General features: G+C 38.1%; 2 protein-coding genes across 5 annotated transcripts in view; one reads left to right on the top strand and one right to left on the bottom strand.

Moving 5' to 3' along the window:
• Positions 1–224: 224 nt before the first annotated feature.
• Positions 225–15,342, bottom strand: oat (ornithine aminotransferase). Of its 2 annotated transcripts, XR_014875668.1 has the most exons (11): positions 15,191–15,342; positions 6,004–6,238; positions 4,814–5,038; positions 4,633–4,728; positions 4,171–4,298; positions 3,796–3,918; positions 3,266–3,394; positions 3,021–3,134; positions 2,688–2,832; positions 801–1,246; positions 225–769 (listed from the first exon to the last, which is right to left on the bottom strand). XR_014875668.1 is itself a non-coding variant. In XM_085169937.1 (10 exons), the coding sequence occupies exons 2-10, from the start codon at positions 6,212–6,214 to the stop codon at positions 1,086–1,088; spliced, it is 1,332 nt and encodes a 443-aa protein (XP_085026063.1). In that variant the 5' UTR covers positions 6,215–6,238; positions 15,191–15,342; the 3' UTR covers positions 225–1,085. The 2 variants fall into 2 exon arrangements, 1 of the variants encoding a protein (XP_085026063.1); XM_085169937.1 differs by having other exon boundaries at positions 225–1,246.
• Positions 15,343–15,596: 254 nt separating this feature from the next.
• The window catches only part of lhpp (phospholysine phosphohistidine inorganic pyrophosphate phosphatase), a 35,221-nt gene continuing 30,249 nt past the window's right edge, over positions 15,597–20,568 (top strand). The window contains exons 1-6 of one of the 3 annotated variants that reach the window (XM_085169941.1): positions 15,597–15,815; positions 15,944–16,131; positions 16,698–16,851; positions 16,952–17,015; positions 17,112–17,204; positions 19,072–19,163. In XM_085169941.1, the coding sequence (XP_085026067.1) occupies positions 15,601–15,815; positions 15,944–16,131; positions 16,698–16,851; positions 16,952–17,015; positions 17,112–17,204; positions 19,072–19,163 (806 nt within the window). In that variant the 5' untranslated portion in view covers positions 15,597–15,600. The remainder of the gene's footprint in view (positions 15,816–15,943; positions 16,132–16,697; positions 16,852–16,951; positions 17,016–17,111; positions 17,205–19,071; positions 19,164–20,568) is intronic. The other 2 variants (XM_085169943.1, XM_085169942.1) reach the window with 2 other exon arrangements.

The raw sequence follows: 20,568 nt of genomic DNA, 5'->3' as shown, positions 1-20,568 counted from the left end.
TATGCCCCAATACCCCTGTTGTGTATTGTGACCCAGAACTTTGTCCCATTTCGAATTTCCTAAGTTACAAAGTGAGTACAACCCAGATAAGGTTGTTTTTACATGGGATATCTTCCAGATTGTAATCAGCAAAGTCATCTGAATAAGTCCTTGACCTCACTTCCTGACGTGTTGCATAACTGGTGCAAGCAAAGAGCAAGAGACAACGGAAAAGAGATAAATAATTTGAGTTGAATAATTTATTTAGAGCGAAACAGATGCAACAACATAAAGGTAACATTGTAAGATGACAATTTATACATACTGTAGAAATGTAAAACATGAATACAGTAAACTCTTAACTCCATGCCAAACGAAGCTAGCAGCATAAGCCTTCCAAAGATTCAGCAGTCCTTAAACAATATGATGTTATATAAATCAAAATACCAAATCCTTCAGTATGAAGTGTAAATTATTACAATCATGTGGGATCATTTCTTCCAGCAATGCACAATCATTTGTATCCTTGTTAATAATTTAGCTTTTGTTTTTGATTTTTAAAAATGTGCTTTTAAGGACGCGGGATTTAAAACTTTTATAAATGTATTGACTTCTAAAGCTCCTTAAGATAGTTTTCATGGAATGAAACAGCAATTATGTCTTTAGTCTAATTTAAAAAAATGAGTAACAGCAGACTAATAAATCTGTTGTTCACTTACACAAGATAGTGTTCATTCAGCCTTGTGAAGGCTTATTAAAACTAAAATCTTTTGTAACTTTTGACCTTTTCCTTTTTAAAATTAAAATTTTAAAAAGAAAACTCATCCTTTACTTAATTTACAGAGAGTCTAAAAGCAAATATTAATACAAACACTGTTCTAACAATTGCACTCTTTCCTGAGGCTGTCTAGTTTGTCTGTTCAGTGTCAGTGTCCTCAATGACGCAAACACTAAATACACAGTACTTTTATACTGTATTTCTACAGCAATGTCCAGCCCGGAAATACTGATTCTGGAAAAAAGAAAAAAACTAGCTACTTGACCGACCACAACTTAAGCTAATGCAAATTAGTAGTCTGGAGGATGTCAGTGTGATGTTCAGTTATTTAGAAAGACATGATGGTTCTTTGGATGATATCAATGCATTCCTCTAGCTCGTCCTCTTTGATGATGAGGGGAGGAGCCAGGCGGATGATGTCACCGTGGGTGGGTTTTGCCAGCAGACCATTGTCACGAAGACGCAGGCACACTCTCCACGCATCGTAGTCTGGGGGAAATTGTTTTAATATAAGTTACACTAATATATCGTTTATACTCATTAAAACAGTGGTTCTCAAACTTTTCACAATGAGTACCACCATAAAATATATGGCTCTTAAAGTACCACCCTTATGACCAACATTAAAGTACAATAGTATTATTTAACACCACATACAGTTTACACAGACAATTTTATTTCTATATAAATGTTATTTTAACTGTCATTTCAATGTCAAAGTCAGTGATCACTGTCGGCCTCTCTCAGTTTTTATGATCACTGTTCATTTTAAAGCATTATGATGTAACTACAGCCCAGCCCATGCAGCAGTATATTAATGACTAACCTTATATTGCAGGTTTTCTCCTGATTGCAGTTTGGTCTGTTTACAGCATCCTGTCATGCGATTACATTTGTCCCTACCATCAGGAACTCTCACATTAACTTTTATCGAGTGGAAAAAACGTATTGTTCATCCTCCAGCTTTACTGTGTCTATATTATGCTAACATAGCTGTGTAGCTAGCCACCACCCAGCACATCATTATATACCAGCTAGCCCAACTTCAGTAACCCTACAAATGCCACTGCTGTTTAGTTTTCTGTCTTCATTTATGTCGGAAGTGATAGCAGAGCTGTACGTTTTAATTTTTGCTGTGGCAAATAAGCTGCCGGATTTTTGGCTTCACGACCCTCCTTCATGGTTCCTGCATGTCGAATCTCAGTTTGCTCTTTGTGGCATTTCAGCCGATGACACGAAATACTATCATGTGGTGGCCTCACTGGATCCGCTGTCCACCCGCTGTGTGATGACCCTCCTCCGGGATCCAACTACCCAAGGGAAATACACTGCTCTCAAGGCGCTGCTGCTGCGGCACTACTCCCTCTCCGATGCAGAGAAACTTCTCTCTCTCTCGGGCCTGGGTGAAGGTACCGCTCTCGAGCTCATGGAGAGCACGCTGTCCTTGCTAGGAACGGTGTGCTCTCCAGACTCACATCTTCCTCTGACAGTTACAGGTACAAGCTGGCCTCACCAACTCCCCGCTGCTGGCTGCGAATGATTACTGCTCACTTGCAGAAGAAGCAGATCGCATTCTCCTGGCTACCAGGAGCTTCGGCATCCAGCGCTCTGTAGCAGCCGCGACTGCTGGAAAAAGAAAAGGCTGCTCTACATAGAGGACTCATGCTCGGGGAGACATTTCCTGGCCTACTCTGGCTCCCAGAAGAGCCTCTGGAACCTCCACAATGCTATGTTATTTGGAGATTTCCCACGTACCACCAGAGAGAGCCCAAGTACACGTACCACAGTTTGAGAACCACTGCATTAAAACATGATGGCAACACTCAAGCCTTGATAATCTGATAATAAAAGTAGACGACCTAGTTTTGTAATCTGATTCCACTGACTAAAATATTTCATGTTAGCTATCAAGAAACGATCACTACTATACCTTTGGTCTCTTTGATGACGACTGCATTGAGGAGGCCTTTTCCTCTCACTGTTGTCACTATGTCTTTGGGCAGCTTGTTCAACTGAGCCCGCAGCTTTTCCCCCATCCTCTGGGCATTATCTGCCAGCTTCTCCTCCTCCATCACCTACAAATAAGAGCAGCAAGAGTGGAAAACAAACAGGTTGATTATTCTTCTGCTACTGTCAACTTTATTATGCATTTTAAATTTTATGTTAATTTTATTTAATCTGTTTACTCAATAAGGAAAAAAACTTTTGCTGACTTGTTTTACGTATGCTAATAAGTGAACGTAAAGTGCATTTTAACACTGACCTCTAGCGCAGCAATAGCTACCCGACAGCCCACCGGGTTACCTCCGAATGTGGAGCCGTGCTCACCAGGTTTGATGGTCAGCATTATCTCATCATCACACAGTACAGCAGATACCTAGTGCAGACAAAAACCGATCAGGTTAAGCAAAGGTGAAACGTTCTGAGTCTACTTTGTCTCACAAATCTTGAACTCCAAGTATTCGTAACGTGTAACGAAGCATGATTGAACCAAAGTAAAATGCTTACTGGGTAAACTCCTCCAGAAAGAGCTTTGCCTAGAATGACCATATCCGGACGAACGTCTTCGTGGTCCACAGCCAGCCGTCGGCCAGTACGTGCCAAGCCTGTCTGCACCTCATCAGCAATCCACAACACCTGAAAAAAGCGTGGAATGAAAATGGACATCTTGTTGTCAAACTTAGAAAAACCAAAAATTGATTAAAGATTTTGTTGACATGCCTTTATTTATGCTATTGGTACATAAACAGACCACTAAGTCATTACACAGCTGTTTCCAGAAAAGTCAGAACACTTCTCTTTCAGCTTTTATCAACCACCTAAGAATTAACTACCTTTACTAAATGCCCGCTCTTTGATGTCGACATTCATATGCTTGAAACCATAAAACAGCATGAAGTAAGTTTCAGGAAATATGCAAAATATACTTGTTTTTATAACAAACACTAGACTCCAGTTCAGTTTGAAGGGAAACATTTGTTTCCATATCAACTTGTAGGTAATTGCAACACTTATTTTCCTTTCTGCGCAGGACTTACATTGTATTTTGTGCAAAGTTCCCTGATTTTAGTCAGGTAGCCCTGGTCGGGCACCACCACACCAGCTTCCCCTTGGATGGGTTCCACCATGAAAGCTGCAACATTTTGGTCTTGAAGGGCTTTCTGGAGAGGCGGACAAAAAAAAGAAAGAAAAAAAAAGACAAGTATATGATAATTCTGTCAATAAATAAACAGTACTTCAGTCAGTTATTCACCTGTTATGTTAAAAAAGGTCTGCATTCACAAAAATAGCTAAATTCAATGTGTAATTTCTACCCTATATGTACACAGATGGTCAGAGTCTCATAGACTATATTATCCACTTAGCATGAAACTGAAATCTATACGGAAAATCTTGTGCATGAAAAACTGTACCTCTAGTGCAGGTATGTCGTTGAATGGGACCAGTTCAAATCCTGGCATATAGGGGCCGAAACCTTCGTAGCTACTGGGATCAGTGGAGCTGGAGATGGCTGCCATGGTGCGGCCCCAGAAGTTTCCCTCTAATCAAGAAGAGTAAAGAAGATCGTGTGTTTACCATATTATTGTTTTTTGGGGGGGTGGGGGGTGGGGATCGTATTTTTTTGAACAAAGAACATCTGAAAGATACAATTTCTAAGAAGTAACTTGCTTGGTTTAGCTCACTGGTCTCCTAATCCCGTAATAGTGGAGGTTATTGTGCCTGCCAAGTCAAGAAATGGGTCATCTTACCTCATTAAAGTAAACGTTAGTAACGTTTGATCTATTTCTTACAGAATGATGTGTAAGGTGAAAAATAATGGACACACTAACCAAAAGTGAAGTCAATTTCAATGAAAAGAAAAAATACCAACTTACCTGCAAAAATTATTTTTGCCTTGTTTTTGGGAATCCCCTTTACATTGTAGGCCCACTTGCGTGCGAGCTTGCAGGCAGTCTCACCACCCTCAACACCTGTTGCATTAAAAAATATTAGAGTCAACAAATCTACTTACAATGACCTTCAAAGATAGCTAGCGCAGTCAGGATTAGATGTTACCTGTATTCATTGGCAAAACTTTATTATAGCCAAACATGTTGGTGATATACTCCGCATAGGCTCCCAGCACATCATTATAGAACGCTCTGGAAGACAAGGTGAGCTTAGATGCTTGGGAAGTGAGTGCAGCTATGATCTTGGGATGGCAGTGGCCCTGGTTCACAGCACTGTATGCACTGAGGAAGTCAAAGTACCGGTTGCCCCCCACATCCCACACATAGATGCCTGGGAGGAAGGGGAAAAAAAACAGATGGACATGTCAGGGTTAAGTGGTTTGGAGACAAAGTTAGAGAAGCAAGGTTGATATGGTTTGGACATGTGCAGAGGAGGAAGAGTGGGCAAATGACCTTAAAGATGGAGCTATCAGGCAAGAGGAAAAGTGGATGATTGCAGAGAAAGTTTATGGATGGCATAGAGTAAGATGGAGGCAGGTGATCTGCCATGTAGACGCCTAAAGAGAGAAGCTGAAAGAAGTAATAATGGTCAAGAAGAAAAGCAAGTTCTCCAGGAAAACTACAGTGAAACCACAAACCTGTTATATTAATTATAGTGTTAGCTTTAATAGTCACAGATCACTGTGGAGAAGTCCTGGACCACACCTAAACTCAAGGAATGAACTGGTTTTATGTCTACACATAACAGACAACTTTAAATTGTATGTCGAGGCACTTTGTTAGTAGAAGTCTGTTGCATAAATATATGTGTTCCCATTTCTTTAGTTGAAACAATGAACAATTTAAAAGATAGTCTGACAGGCATAAAATTGTACTTTTGCAACAACAATACAATTTCCAAAGAGCAATGTGTTGAAATCTGACTAGTTTCATTTTCAAAGACCTCAAATACACTGCCAATGTAGTAAAATAACACTTGGATAGACAGAACAGACCTCAACACTGTTGAAGCAGTGTGGGATCATCTTGACAGAGAACAGAACAAAAGACAGCCAACAGCCAAAGAACAGCTTTGAATGTCCTTCAAGAAGCCTGGAGAACTATTCTTAACGACTATGCCAAGAAATGATGAGAAAGCTTAACTAAGAGAGGCTGTGTTAAAGAGTAAAGGTGGTCATACCAAATATTGACTTCTAAGCTCATAATTGTATCAAGATATAAAGTAACGAGGGGTGGCTCAATACTTTTGCACAGTTCTGTATTGTATTAATTTTAATAGTCATATGCCAAACGTACCTTCTCCTCTCTCCAGGGCCACAGGAAGGGGATGGTAGTTGTGAGCTCCATGCTTGCCTTCACGAGCGTAGATTTCCTCAGAAGTCAACGAGCGCTCAACCCTCTTTTTGGAGGCAGCAGTTGAGACGGGGCGCGTCCCAGAATGGATGCCATAACGGAGAGCAGGTGCGGTATGGATCGCACGGCTCAGCTGGAGAAACATTCCCTTCATTTGTTTTTATGCTGTGTGACACGTCTGCAAGTTTAAGCACAAACTTGTTGTACATATCTGAAACAATTGTAGATACAACAGGCAAACAAAAATGTGTAACAGAAAAAAAAAACATTCCAAACAGCACCTAAACTGTATAATTGAACCTATAAATAAAATATACCTAAGAATTAAAGACGGTGGAGAAAATGATAATGGCAATGACTGAAATTCATTCCCATGAAGACGTTTGTCAGAGTTGGTATAAACAGAAGTTAAAATGACTCATAGGGAAAGGCATTCACAACAAAATAAGATGACGTCATTGACTTTCTGTGGAATTGTTATTGACAACAGGATTGGAGCGCCTCTTTAGTGCCCAACATTGAGAGAGCATATTGTGTGCTCGCCCTGAAACCCCTCAATGAAACTCTCCAAGGAGCATTCCTGGTCAAGTTCTTAAGCCACAGAGAGAAAGAATAAGTCCTTGGCAGACTTGGCAGATGAGCATTGGTTTAGCTCACTGGGTTAAACAGACAGCCTGGGTTTGAATCTACCTGAAGGTCATTCCACATGCCTCTTACATGGGACTTTCAAGATATAAAACATGTTGCAACAGTTTGATTTGGCAGCGTTTTTATACCGGACAGCCTTCCTGATGCAACCCCAAGGAATACATGTTTCAAAATAAGTATTACCTCACTCAGTAATGTAGTTATGCAAATTTCAGATTGTGAGCGAAAAACGACTTATTGCATCTCAGGCCTTTGCAGAAGCCGTTGAAAGGTTGACCTTAACAGTTATCCATAAAATACCCACAACCACAATAACAATGACTGTGAACATTTTATGGATTGTGGGTTGTTGCTGTTTATCGTCCATCTGGCACTTACTCAAAGCTTCTATCCAATTTCTTCGACTTTATAATGTTATTAATGGTCGGTTCAAATAAATTAATTAGCTTTGGTGATTTTAACATCATTGTAGACACTGAAAACAACAGCCTGAATAATCCATTAGACCCAACTGGCTTCTCTCAAAATGACTCATCTTTTTAATTATAGTCTTGATCTTGTCCTGACAACAAACTGAGAATTTAACAGGTTTTCCTCAGAATCCTTCTGCATCGGACCACTTTTTGATGACATTTAAATTTACTATCATGTATTACACAGCACTGGGGAACAGATTTCATTACAGCTGATGTCCTTTTGAAAGCGCAGTAACTAAGTTTAAGGCAGTAATTCCTCCAATGGTATATTCTGCCAAGACAATCCAGAGAAGCTAACTAAATTTTACTCCCACAGAAGTCAATTACTTTGCTACTAGAGTTAAATCCTCACTGTGTACAACACTGGATACTGTGGCTTTTCTGACAAATAAAGCTACAAATCTTAACTCGTACTTAACTCACAAATGCGCGCCTTAAAGCAGATAACTTGGAAGCTGGAGAGGAAATAGTGTTGCACTTGTTTAGAAGATCTTTATGTAGCAAGGAGAATTGTTGTATTTCTCTTTCTGAAAAAACAGCTTTGGATAAAGCTAAGACATCTTGTGACGTATCACTCAAAGAAATGGGACGAACTCCAGGTTTCTTTTCAAAAATGTAGAAAGGCGGACCAAGTAAAACTGCTGAAATTTAGACAAGCTCTTTCTCCTCGCCTAGCAAACTAATTACTACTACTACTTATTCCTGCGTCCTTCAGGATCTTACAAAGCTTCAAACAACGTATCGACTATTAAATTAGTTTTCAAAGATTTTGATAGTCGACGTAATCGTGACTAGTCGACCAATCGTGGCAGCCCTACCATCAACATGCAAAAATTCTCAAGATTCTACCATTGATTAATAGGAGAGCCTTCAGCTATCAGGCCCCTCTAATCTGGAACCAACTTCCGGATTGGATATGGGAGAGAGACACCCTCTCTACTTTTAAGACCAGACTTAAAACATAGATCTTAAAACTTATGGATCAGGTAATCCTGAACCATCTCTGCTTCACTATCCATGGTTTATACACCACTATTGCATTTACTGGTTAAAATAGAGTTTTTCCTGACCACTGTTGCTAAGTGCTTGCTGACAGGGGGGATTGTCTAAGGGTTGGGGTTTTGAGGTGACCGTTTTTGTGATCTGATACTATATAAAAAAAACTGAATTGAATTTATAACTACTGCGAAAATAATACCAAGTCAAGTAACTTTAAACAAGTTGTGAATGTTGTTTTTAATTCAGATGAATATTCCTTTTAAAACCCCATACAAATGTCAAGATTAATTACAGTTACATTGGTTAGTTGGCTAACTCACCTGAGTCTGTTTGGGAGTGTCAAACAAAGTGTACTTTGATATTTGTTTTAGGGAGAAATGAGCAGACAGCTTCAGTTGAGTTGAGATAGGAAATATATGACTTATTCACAGGGGCCAGTGCATATTGGTAATCAAACATCCCAATTACACCATGTTATGCCAAAGTTTACATGCTTTAATTCTAAATAGAGACCTTAGTTATAAAACAGGCAGTAGCTGGGAAGATTCTCAGTCTTTCTGTGGTATTTTTGGAGTGCTTTAGTACCATGTTTGTACTATTTTTTTGTCTGTTTTAGTTTTCTCTCATATTTTGGGTAAATACTACTGCTAAATTGTCGTGTCTGTTACACATTACTGCTATTCATAATTTTATATATTTTAGGGCAATTTAATATACAGCATTACAACATATTTTGTAAGGATGTGTTTGAAACATACATGTTTGTTACATGGCCTTCATTTTTATCACAAACATGCAAAATGATCACATCTTTCCATTTTTTCCCCACCACTAGATATGAAGAACATAATGAGATAATTAAATTAAAGTAACTAAATTTTAAAACCAACTGCACTAGTTTTAATATCCTAAAAGAGCAACAATTGTCTCTGAGGTATATCAGAACAATAAAGATCCCATGTAATATGAAATAAAAACACCAGGATTTTTTACCTTAAGTACAGTATTATTATATATAATGGTGGTAGATTTTAATGACACGTTTGTATTATATTGGCAAAGTGGAATGAGGCTAGTCACATGAACTAGCCAGCTAGCTAGCTAATTAGCTAACTGCTATTTGCTAGCTAAGGTTAAAATTACTTTTGGTTAAAGGGATACTGCTTAATAATAATGTTTTTACATGGCCTTGGTCTTCTCTCAGCCTCAGATAATCACAAATAGACGAAATGTCATAATTTTCTACAGTAAAAATATAGCTAATAAGATAAAATAAAGATTTAATCACCATTTCTGTCAAACAATGCTATCCAAATTAACTGTAGTTATCACTGCCAGGTGAAAGGGCACAAATATCCAAAAACATGAGATGGAATTTCACCTATTACTCACTACGCTGAGAAATAGTATCTTAAATGCTAATATAATATGATATAGTAAGCATAATATGCATTTTATGTTTGCAGTGAGCTTTGCACGATAACGAGGTCGAGGATAGAATCTAACTGCTCATTAACTTGTTTCCTTACATAAATTCAATACAACAAGTACATCTATTAATTAACTCAATGTAAGGCACATGTGTAAACATTTAAAATCAATAAAAGCAGAAAAAACTACTCACTTACAGGTCAAGAACAATTGACAGCACAACAGCCAAAGTTGTGACCCTCCCCACACCTTTCCCTTGCCTGGAATTTCAGATTCACCCAAAACAACTTTAGTTTCAGCCCATTTTGTCCTTTCATAATAAAAGTCCTTAACATTTCACTGTGCTGTGGATACAATGGCGTACAGAAGTGCATTCAAGCAGTTTACTGCAGATTTTAAGAACTTTTCATTTTTATTCATTAAGAAATAGATTTGGTTTTTCTAAATAAAATGATTATGGTATCTTTCAACAAAATATGGGGATTTAAATAAAACACTACATAAAAACTCCATAAGGTAGCTAAAAATAGCTAATTCCACAAATCTGTGGGGAAAAAGATCTTTATTCATTTAGTGTTAGTGTAATTTTCTTCGGGGTCTTGTTCATGAGTAAGGGGAGATCAGCAGAGGATTGGTGCAGCGTCAGCAGTCATGCAGATGCTGTTGTCTAACTGAAAGAGCCTGTTAATGCATAAAAAGAACAGTTTGATGGCAGCAAAACAAAACCTTAAGCAAGTTGTTCTAAGAAGGCATTGGTAAAGAATAAAGTTAAAGTAAGTGTTTTGGGGTAGTCAAGTGAAACCACGACCTAATAAAAAACTGTGGGAAAAATGAGCTAACTTACAAGCAGTCAGACTTTCTTGTAATTTTTAACGTGGTCTTGAAGTACTTCATGCTTTCTTTGGATACTATAACTAGCCCTTCTCAAATTAATGTTTTCTTGCTCGTTAAGCAACTTAACACTGATCGACGAATCGCTCAAGCATAAAAGGCACCTAACTAAAAGGATGAACCTTTGTGTCTGTTGCATCTACACGTAACAAAGAACCAATTTTTGAAAATATCTTTCCACACTTTATTACCAGCAGCATGTCAGGAAAAGAAAAAAAAATCATAATTTGTTCCCATTTTTAGTTAAATCTACAAAAATCTACAAAAAATAACAATGTAACAGCTTGACATGCACAAAATGGTATTGATAAGACACCCAAAGAGCTATTGCTATGGTTTGCAGGTCATCCGTAAAACTGTGGAGGAGCTGTCATGGTTTTAGGCATCATATCAGCCAGTGGTTTTGGGGATCTCAGCAGAACTGATGGAATTGTGAATGCAGAAAAATACTGTCACATTTTCAGCCACCATCTAATACCATCTAGAAAGCACGCGATTGTCAACAGCTTCATTTTTTAGAAAAAAACACAGTGGAACACTATTAGTCATGAATTGGCCTCCCCATAGCCCGGTTCTCAATTTTACTGAAGCAGGTAGGGATCGCCATCTTGACAGAGAACAGACCAAAGGCAGCCAAAATCCAAAGTAGAACTTTTAAGAAGTCTCAAGAAGTTCTCTTGAAAAACAACTCTTCTTCTTTTGGCTGCTCCCTTTAAGAGTCTATCTCATCCTTATCTTTGAGTCTTCTTCTGTCACATCAACCATCTGCATATCATTCTTTACTACATCCAAAAATCTTCTCCGTAGTTTTATTTCTTCCCTCCTCGTTTTTCCCTCTCTACTTTTAGGACTGCGTAAACGTGATAATTTCTAACATATAATAATGAAGTTACATTTAAACATTTCAAAGGTTTTAAGTAAATAAGAAAAAATTTGAATAGTTACAAAAAGGTTACTGTAACTTCATGCCTGAGACTGATTCAAAATAAAATGCAGCATCAGAGTTGGAGCTTTAATAAGCTGATATACTGCAATGTGAAACTCCACAGACTGCATACACTGTAAAATGTAATATTGTGTTTAATTAAAAATATTAAATAGGCTGAACTCAATTTTTATCAATTTGTTATTAGAACTCAATTTAGCCTAGCGTTGCTGCTGCCGCTGGGCTCATGTTACTTAAAAATTAACACAGCCTTAAAAACCTTACATAAAACTATGTAGGTGAAATTTTCTGTTGATTGTTTGAAATAAAAAAGTGAGATAAGAGCACAGACAAAATTCTTCAGGAGGTGCAGCCGTTAGGGGTGTGGTGTGGGGGTATTTTCAATCCATAGCCATAACTAACTAACTGACTAATTATATATCATGTTTAACCTGAGTAGCAAAAGATGCAGGGGGTTGAAAACAATAAGCCAGGAGTTAGCTGTGCTCGTGGACTCTATTGAGCCTTGACCTCCCGGTCAGCTATCGCGCTGGTGGATAACAGAGCTCTCTGAAAAACGTGGAAGCACTTTTGCAAATATGTGATATTTTGATAAATTAAGTAGATATTTGAGCATTACACAGCTACATTCTTGCCTGAAAATACCTTAAAAGGTTATTTTGTGACCCAGAAAGGGTAGTCTGGGGAAAAGGAGGATCGCATTTGGCGGCCACTGTTGTCAGAGCCTGTGCGTACTTGTATGCGCGGCAATGGCGGAGGAGCGCGGCTAAAAAAAACGTATTACTTTTTCTGGGTCACAAAATAAACTTTTAAGATATTTTCAGGCAAGAATGTAGCTGTGTAATGTTGTCTGCTTGCTTCTTACTGTCTTTGAGGTTTGGGACAAGCACTCCTGCTGTTGGACAGAAAGACATCAGTAAGTATTTTGGTTTTCCAATATATTAGCAACTGTCAGTGACATTTATATTAATTAGGCTGAACTTTAATCATACTTTAGATCAGCCTGTTTTACTTATTGTTTTATTTGTGCTTTGGTTTGGGAAAGTTGTTTCTGTACTGATCTTTTCCTGTCTTCTGTTATTAGACTTGAGATATGACTGCACTATGCTGTTGCTGGTGACTCCAGTTAATTCTACAAGACATGCTGTGTAAGTAAACAAACAACAACAGTTTGGTTTGCATTTCTTGAAAGATCACATCCCCCAAACTTAGTTTAGAGGGTCTACACTGTATATAGTGAAGTCTGCAAGTTTTCTAACAACAAAATTTGTTTTGTGCCCAAATTATTTTGCACATCATTAGAATGAAAGTTATTGGCCATGTTTGCATAGCCTTTTTTAAAATGATGCTTTCATGACATTATTGTGTGTTGGGTGGTGGTCAGGGCTATCCAGACTGACAATTGGGACATTGAATGTCACCTCTCCAGTGGGGAGGGAGCCTGAGATTGTCTAAATTTGAGTCTGTTTTATACCAAATGCAGAAAAAATGTTTTAAGAAAGCAATTAAGTTCATGTTTCAAAAAATATGATTGTTTGCTTGCAGGACAACAGGAGAGATGAGTCCTCCGTCACACATGGTGTGGTCAGTGAAGATGGTCGCCTGCAGGTTCAAGCTCATTGCATCTCCAACCCACATCCACTGCCACTGTACTTAAGGGAAGTTAAAGACTTTCTTCTGCACCTACATTTGGATCACCTCCATGATCCATGATAGTCATTCAGGCAGTAATGCCTGGACTGGAAACAAGCAATCCTTAAAATATTACAACATTCCAGCTCATGTGTTGGAATGCAAAACAAATGTGTTGTTTAAATCAGAGACTGCACTTGTGACAGAACAACAAAATTTTATTTTGATTGTATAAGTAATTTAAGTACAAAACAAACTTGTGGTAGGTCTAAACTTATTTTCAGAATAATTAAATCTGAGACTTTGTTTCATTGTAAGATTATAACAGTGATGGCAATATAATTGTTTGTTGTTCAGCAGAACAGTGTCCAGTATGTTGGCTGTTATACTTTGTTGTGTTTGAAAATAAAAGTTGGGCTCGTTTTAACATCATTACAAAAAGTGTTGTTAATTATTTTTAATCATATTCAGGTTACCACAAATTGTTTTTTCATTTAGTTGAACTTGAAATGTTTGTCAGTAGGTAAACAATTAGTACTGTACAGTCAGAAATGTCAAGCTATTCTTAATACTGTAGACTTGCACTGTATAAGTTGTCCTAACAGTCATCTTAAGTAAGCTTTCCTTAATTTTTTTTTTAGTTCTGGGAACTAACAAGGCTGTACAGTGTACTCAAAATGAGTAAGTTGCCCTAACTTGGTCATCTTACGTAAACTTGATCCAATTTTCTTGAGTTCTGGGAACAAATGAGCTTGTACAGAGTACTCAAAATAAATAAGTTGTTCTAATTTAGTCATTTTTAGCTAAGCTTTACTCAATTTTTTGAGGCAACGAGTTTCCTCAATTTTTTTGAGTTCTGGGAACTAATTCGATTTTACAGTGTAGGCTTTACGGGCCTGCTGAACAATGCTTCCCTTTCAAAACCAGCACAATGTGTTGAATGTAAAACACTCCCATACTAAAGGCAGGTTAACAAAAAAGTAATCCCACAGCAGTATGGCAGCTGTTCTAGACTTTTCCACTGTTCATGAAAATAGGCTTTCTTGAATATAGGTGAGAAATACATGGTAAAACAAATCACTCTGACATGTCTCACATCATTGTTCATTAGAGCTTTTGTCTTTTCGCTGGAAAGTTGTTGTTGTTTTTAAGTTTTATTACAGTTAACTAAAACTACACATGTAATTTTACTTTACCAAAATAACTACGAAAAAATATAAAAATAATATACAGGAAGTAACCTAAACACTACTCTTTGTTGGAACAACCACCATTTAATTTGCTTATTGAGAGTTGCAGTTCTTCGTGAGTTAGCTTGTAGTTTAATAACTATTGTAAACCTCTTTAATATCGTATCACCGACAAATATCTCCTTATTTATTATATCCCTAACTCTATTGCTAAGAAGACAAACTTGATAATGTTATTGTAATAACTCTAAAATAATATAAGCCACCTTCTGAGGGAAATCTATTATTACCTAAGTCAATATGATTAAACTAACAAGAGTGTAGACAGCAGCTTTAGCATGTACCTAGACTAATCAGTGTATGGAGAGCAAAGGCAGACAGCAGTGAATAAACACTCTGTAAATTGGAAGGTTTAACGTAATGACACTGCACGTGTCCCTGCTGATGTGCCGCAGACAGCATTAAAGCTCCTTTTAGGTGAGCCATGATAGGCTGTCGTGGGAGCTGCCTCCGGGATACACCCACCAGCCCCAGCAGGCTAAATAAAGATGGGCAGTTAAGAGTTCTTTCAGATTATGTATATTTTCTCAGTTCTCCAAAACAATCCCGGATTATACAAACCTGTATCGTGGCCCTGAGACATGAGCTGCAGCGATCTGTAGTTTAAAATGATCGAGTGGTTAAATGTGATGCTTATCAGCGATTCATTATGAATTAACACAGGTTCCTTATCTCATCTCGCCCCCCCTTAAAATTTATCTAAATTTCTGCAGAGGCACAGGTGCTTTGTTTCCTTTATGTAATACCGGATAGCAGAGAAACATGAGCAACTTCCGGATGCCAAATTTTCATCCCTAAATTATTTAAGAAAAAAATTAAAAAAGAGGAAGAAAAAATAAAAGGAAGTCAGACAGTACCAGAAGAAAGCCGAGCGTGGTCAAATCTCTCTTTCCAAGTCGATGATGCTTGTCCTTTATAGACACACCGGCTGGTAGCTCTTCTGTTTTGTGCAGTGGGAAGGCAGTGTCGTGGCTCTTTCAATGCGTGACTGCGTCACGGTGAGATGGGGTACGCCTACATGTTGCAATTCACGCAGTAATTGCATTATTACCAGACAGCAAGTATTATATCACTGAAATAAAAATGTATTTTTCATTCTCTTTAGGTATTTTTATTAATTCATGAATAAATAAATTACTTTTTTAAAATGAATTTCTAAGTTTATTTTTAATGTTCCGTCCAGAATTTATTGAAAGCACTTCGTCTGGGATCCAACGGTGAGTCTAATTATACTTAAAGATGTACATTTAAAAAAATACTGTTTTGTATGTTTTCGATAAACACATTAACTTCACACGTGCTTTGCCACGTGGCGCTTTATATTACACGCATGCGTACTAATCACTTCGCCATGGCGGACGCTGGCTGGCCGGGCTGTGCTAAGAGTTTAAAAGGTGTCATTTTGGACCTGTGTGGAGTTTTATATGACAGCGGGGAGGGCGACGGAGTTGCAATTCCTGGCTCGATCGAAGCTGTGAAAAAGTGAGTGAAAATTTTCACGTAGAAATTTGATTAGCTTTACGTCTTCAGTTTGCATAGCTGACAAAGTCCGTCACTCAGACTTAATAATGTATGTGACCACCTGCTTTGCCCTCCTGACCTACTGAAAGGCTCAAGGAATCCGACCTGCAGCTGCGATTCTGCACAAATGAGACCCAGGCGACCAGAGAGAAGTTTGTAGCCAAGCTTCGAAGATTGGGCTTTGACATCTCTGTATCTGAAGTCTTCCCTCCTGCGCCTGCAGCCATAGCTGTTCTCAAAGAAAGAGGTTTACGTCCTCACTTGCTGGTGCATGATGGTAAGGTTCATAATTGAGCATCTAAAGTTTTCGGACCACTTTTTAGTTAATTGTGTTCTAAGAGTGCACTTGGAATAAATGCACATTAAAAGCCCTGGTATAATATATGTGAGGAGTACATAAAGGGTTTTTTTCTGTTACATTCTGGTGTTAAATTATAAACTGACTCATTTAATCTCAAGTCATCTTGAGTGTTCTGCTGGACCACGTCTACCTTGGCTATTGAATGGAACTTAAATTGTCTCATAAGTAAAACAAGACTTGTGTCTTATAATAATAATATTATATTATATATATAATATGATTTACTTGGTAAAGTCTCCCCTTCTGCAGCATAAGACATTACTTATTCTTACAAATACCTGGCATGAATCCATATACAGTATATAACAAATATTTGATGTATGAAACTAAAATTTCACAATAATCATTATGTCCATTGTGCCCAAATTTTAAATCATAAAATATTCAGACTAATCAAAGTGGGTTGAGCTGAAAATTATTTAATAATTTGATGATTTTAGATGCATAACCCATTTATGACTGACTTTGCTCCTTCTCTGCAGGACTTCTCCCGGAGTTTGACGGTGTTGACAAAACCAACCCAAACTGTGTGATTGTAGGAGATGCAGCTGAAAATTTTTCCTATCAGAACTTGAACGAGGCTTTCAGGGTCCTCATAGGTCTGGAAAAGCCGGTGCTTTTCTCCCTGGGCCAGGGGTAATTAAATATAGCCAACCGACATTACTCTATTGCTTATTCCAAGTAACGCATCATTATATAATGAAATGTATTTATAGATGTTAATCTTTCTTCATAGGCGATACTACAAGGAGACGGATGGTTTAAAATTAGATGTTGGTGTTTACATGAAAGCTCTGGAGGTAAAATAGGTGCACCAATATTTTGATATATTTTTTTTTAGAGTTCAGTGGAAATAAATAAGTTATTTTTAATGTTGGCTTTTTTGTTCTTTTTAGTATGCCTGTGATTTAAAGGCAGAAGTAATTGGAAAACCTTCCCCGACATTCTTCCAGAGTGTTCTCAATGATATGGGCCTTAAACCACATGAGGTATGCAGCAAAACATGGCCCTGCATGTGCACAGAGCACAAGTTAGGATGGAAAAGTTTACTGTCAGTTGTGCAATAAAGGCCAGCTGCCTTTAGTTCTTGTTTTGCAGCTTTGCTTTGTTGAGCTTGTTCCTCTGTGCTCTGACGCTCCTGTTACAGTTTTTCCAACAAATTATGAACCAATGACACAATGTTTTTTTTTCTAGTTTTGCATCTGTACTCTACCACACTTTAGTCACATATAGCTAAATTTACAAACTTTCAGCTTTATTTTTTTTATTTTCTTTTTTAAAAATAATAATCCTGTCATCATGTACTTTAGTTGTTTTCTACAGTCTTTCAGGCCTCTTGGTGTTGCTGAGCTATCCAGTGTTTTCATTCATTTTAAGAATGTACCAGAGTGTTGATTTAGCCACTCTTAAAGATTTCCTATCTCTCTGATGGGTCTTTTTTGTCTTTTAAGCCAAAATATGGGCGTCAATGCTTTCGGCAACATGTTATCAATATTTCAAATGACAACTAAAAGCTGCACAATACGATTTCAACACATCGAATCAACTATATCACTATATCAGCTTTTGTTTCTTATAAGTCTGATATCATATGTTTCATTATTGAAAGTATTTGTAAGAATAAGCGTTGTGTTGTATGAGAAGAATGCAAAAGAAGACACTTTAACAAGTAATTTATATTATGACACAAGTTTTGTAATACTTGTGAAATTATAATATATAACAGATAAACATGGTCTTTTGATTTGATTGTAAAATTCCTGCAGGTTTTTTTTTTTTTGTTGTTGTTACTTTTTCATGTAGAGGAACACATGCACTGCAAATCCAACACACAGACACAAGAATGTTAACAAAAGTTTCAATAATCTCAGTATAAGTTTCACTCTAGTAATTTTCCTTCTTTCTCAGATACACGGATGTATTCACAGCTAACTTTGCCATCCTCTCCAGAGCACTCATTTACTCACCCAGGTTCTTTTCCTTGTTTGTCGAGTCACTCACTTAAAAAGCTCCCTTACAGACCCACTGTTATTCTCTTCTTTGTTTCTTTAAGAAATGCCTTCTTAGAATCACTGAACAACGGCCTGTTTGGCCCAGTCAATTGATACTGCACTCCTCCTGCGTTCAAGGAACTCCCTGTACCAGCTCTGACTTCGCTTTCTTTGTGCCTCTGCTTCATTAATAAAGTAAAGTAGTTCCACGGTTTGACCTCACTGAGCATGCAAAGCAGGTCTAGGGTGTGGATGTTTTTAAAACGTGTCTGCACTAGGTTCTCTTAGGAGTCTGTGGCCACCTCTTTTTGCCCTTGACACACTTACATTGAAGGAGGAAAAAAAGCTGCTCCTGTTTGATCTTGCGAGTAGCTTAAGTAGTTGGTTGAATTCTTAATCCCCGTTTTTGTTTTAATTCTCCCAGTGCACTATATTTGTTCTAATGTGTCTCCTTTTTGTTTTTCTTGTGTTGTAGAGAGCCCATCATGGGTTGCTCCTTTGTTTTTGTCCTCATCCCCCTTTGTGGCTTCTTTAGTGGGCAGTGGTGCAAAAGGTTGGTCACCTGAGTCAGTTGGGATGACGAGTAAGTAGTTTTTGAAAGGAAACATGAGTAGGATGGAGGCCTGGATGAAACTGATCTCCTCGAGCGCTAATGAAGCTTAGTAAGGAAGCAAGGACATCAGAGAATAACTTCTGGCAGCTCGGTGCAGTAATGATCTGTAGTGTATCCAAACGTTCAAAAACATACTGTAGTGGTATTAACAAGTGATAGAGTTGGTTAACCACAAAGGGTCAAGTATTGTGTCATCAGTTGCACGGATTATGGAAGTGCTGTTTTCTCTTTCTTCTCCCTTCTCACGTTCAGGTGCTGATGATTGGAGACGATCTTTTAAATGATGTAGGTGGGGCCCAACATTGTGGAATGAAAGGTGTGCAGGTGCGGACTGGCAAGTACAGGTCAGTGTTATCCTAAATCTACAAATATGCTATGTGAACTGTGATTTGTCTGTGTTGGGTAACCGTTTTATCTAACGGTTAATCACATAGCAGCAAATCGGTGTATTTTAGGCATGAAGATATGATCAAGACGGCCTACTAAGGTTGAGTTTGAGCATCAGAATGGGGCAGACAGGCAATTTAAGTCACTTTGATCGTGCTGTGGATGAAAGAGTAAATATCCTAGAAAGAGGCCCTAGAAAGAGTAAATATCCAGTGAGCGGCAGGGTAAAAAGTACCTTGTTGATACCAGAGGTCAGTGGAGAGACTGCTGGAGCCGATAGGAAGACAGTAACCGTTAATCCAATAACCACCAATTACAACGAAGGTATACAGAGGAGCATCTCTGAACGCAAAACACGTCAAACCTTGACCACACTGGCTGCCTCTCTTGTAAGCTAAGAAAATGAACCTAAGGCCACAATTCACACACAAAAATCTCTGAGCGATGTTTCCAGCACCTTGTTGTATCTATGCCACAACGAATCAAGGCAGTTCTCAAAGCAACATGGGGTTCAACTAGTACTAGCAAAGTGTACCTGTTAGGGTTTCTGTGAGTGCATTTTAAAAAAAAATGTCTTTGCAAGAAGCTGCTTAGTTTGTCCACAAGGGGGCAGCATTACACCAGATTTGGGGCGCTATGTTTCCTTTGTAATGAACAGCCTTCCTGTGAGTCAGCCACCATATTCTTAAATCCTCAGATTTGTTTATTTGATTGAGAATCTGCCAGAAAAAGCTTTATTCTCTCCACATGTAGATGCTGGTTGCCCGCAAGGTCGCAGTCACCAAAGGATTTATAGTCCCAAATCTGTGGAGTACTGGGGCGCCTTCCTTATGGTGTAATTACGGAAATTTATGGTTGATTATTTTAGAACCATGTGGTACTTACAGTTTAAAGAAAAGAGAAGAGTTTCTGGGTGTAAGAGAGGATGCTGGTATAGAACTACATTATGCCATATGTACTGTTTACTATAATTTTAGTATGTTTACAGTTCTGGTAAGTAATATAAATGCTTTACCCTTTATATGCATGTTTAGGGATATGTGAGAAAAGTGATGACGTTTTTTTATTTCTACCTTACTCTTGCAGCTTATGCAGGTTTTCCCCAAAGTAAAATAATTGCTACAAACAAAATTGTGGGCTTTTAATGTTTACCTTTGTCTTAACGTGAGTAACCCTTATGTAAAGATGGATAGCTAGCAACTGTAGCTGTCAGATGCATGCAACAGAATAAGAATATGGAAATGTTTAAATTGCCTGCAAACCACGCATCAATCTGACGAGTGCCCTTCTTTATTACCTGCCCTGCCAACGTAGACTGGCATGCAGGTTGCGGTCATGTGACCAGAGAACGCTGAGTAATCT

This window comes from Neolamprologus multifasciatus, chromosome 8 (genome assembly GCF_963576455.1).
Source record: "Neolamprologus multifasciatus chromosome 8, fNeoMul1.2, whole genome shotgun sequence".
In the NCBI taxonomy this organism is placed as follows: domain Eukaryota; kingdom Metazoa; phylum Chordata; class Actinopteri; order Cichliformes; family Cichlidae; genus Neolamprologus; species Neolamprologus multifasciatus.
The sequence above is the reverse complement of the archived record's forward strand: the minus strand, read 5'-3'. Positions and strand labels throughout refer to the sequence as shown.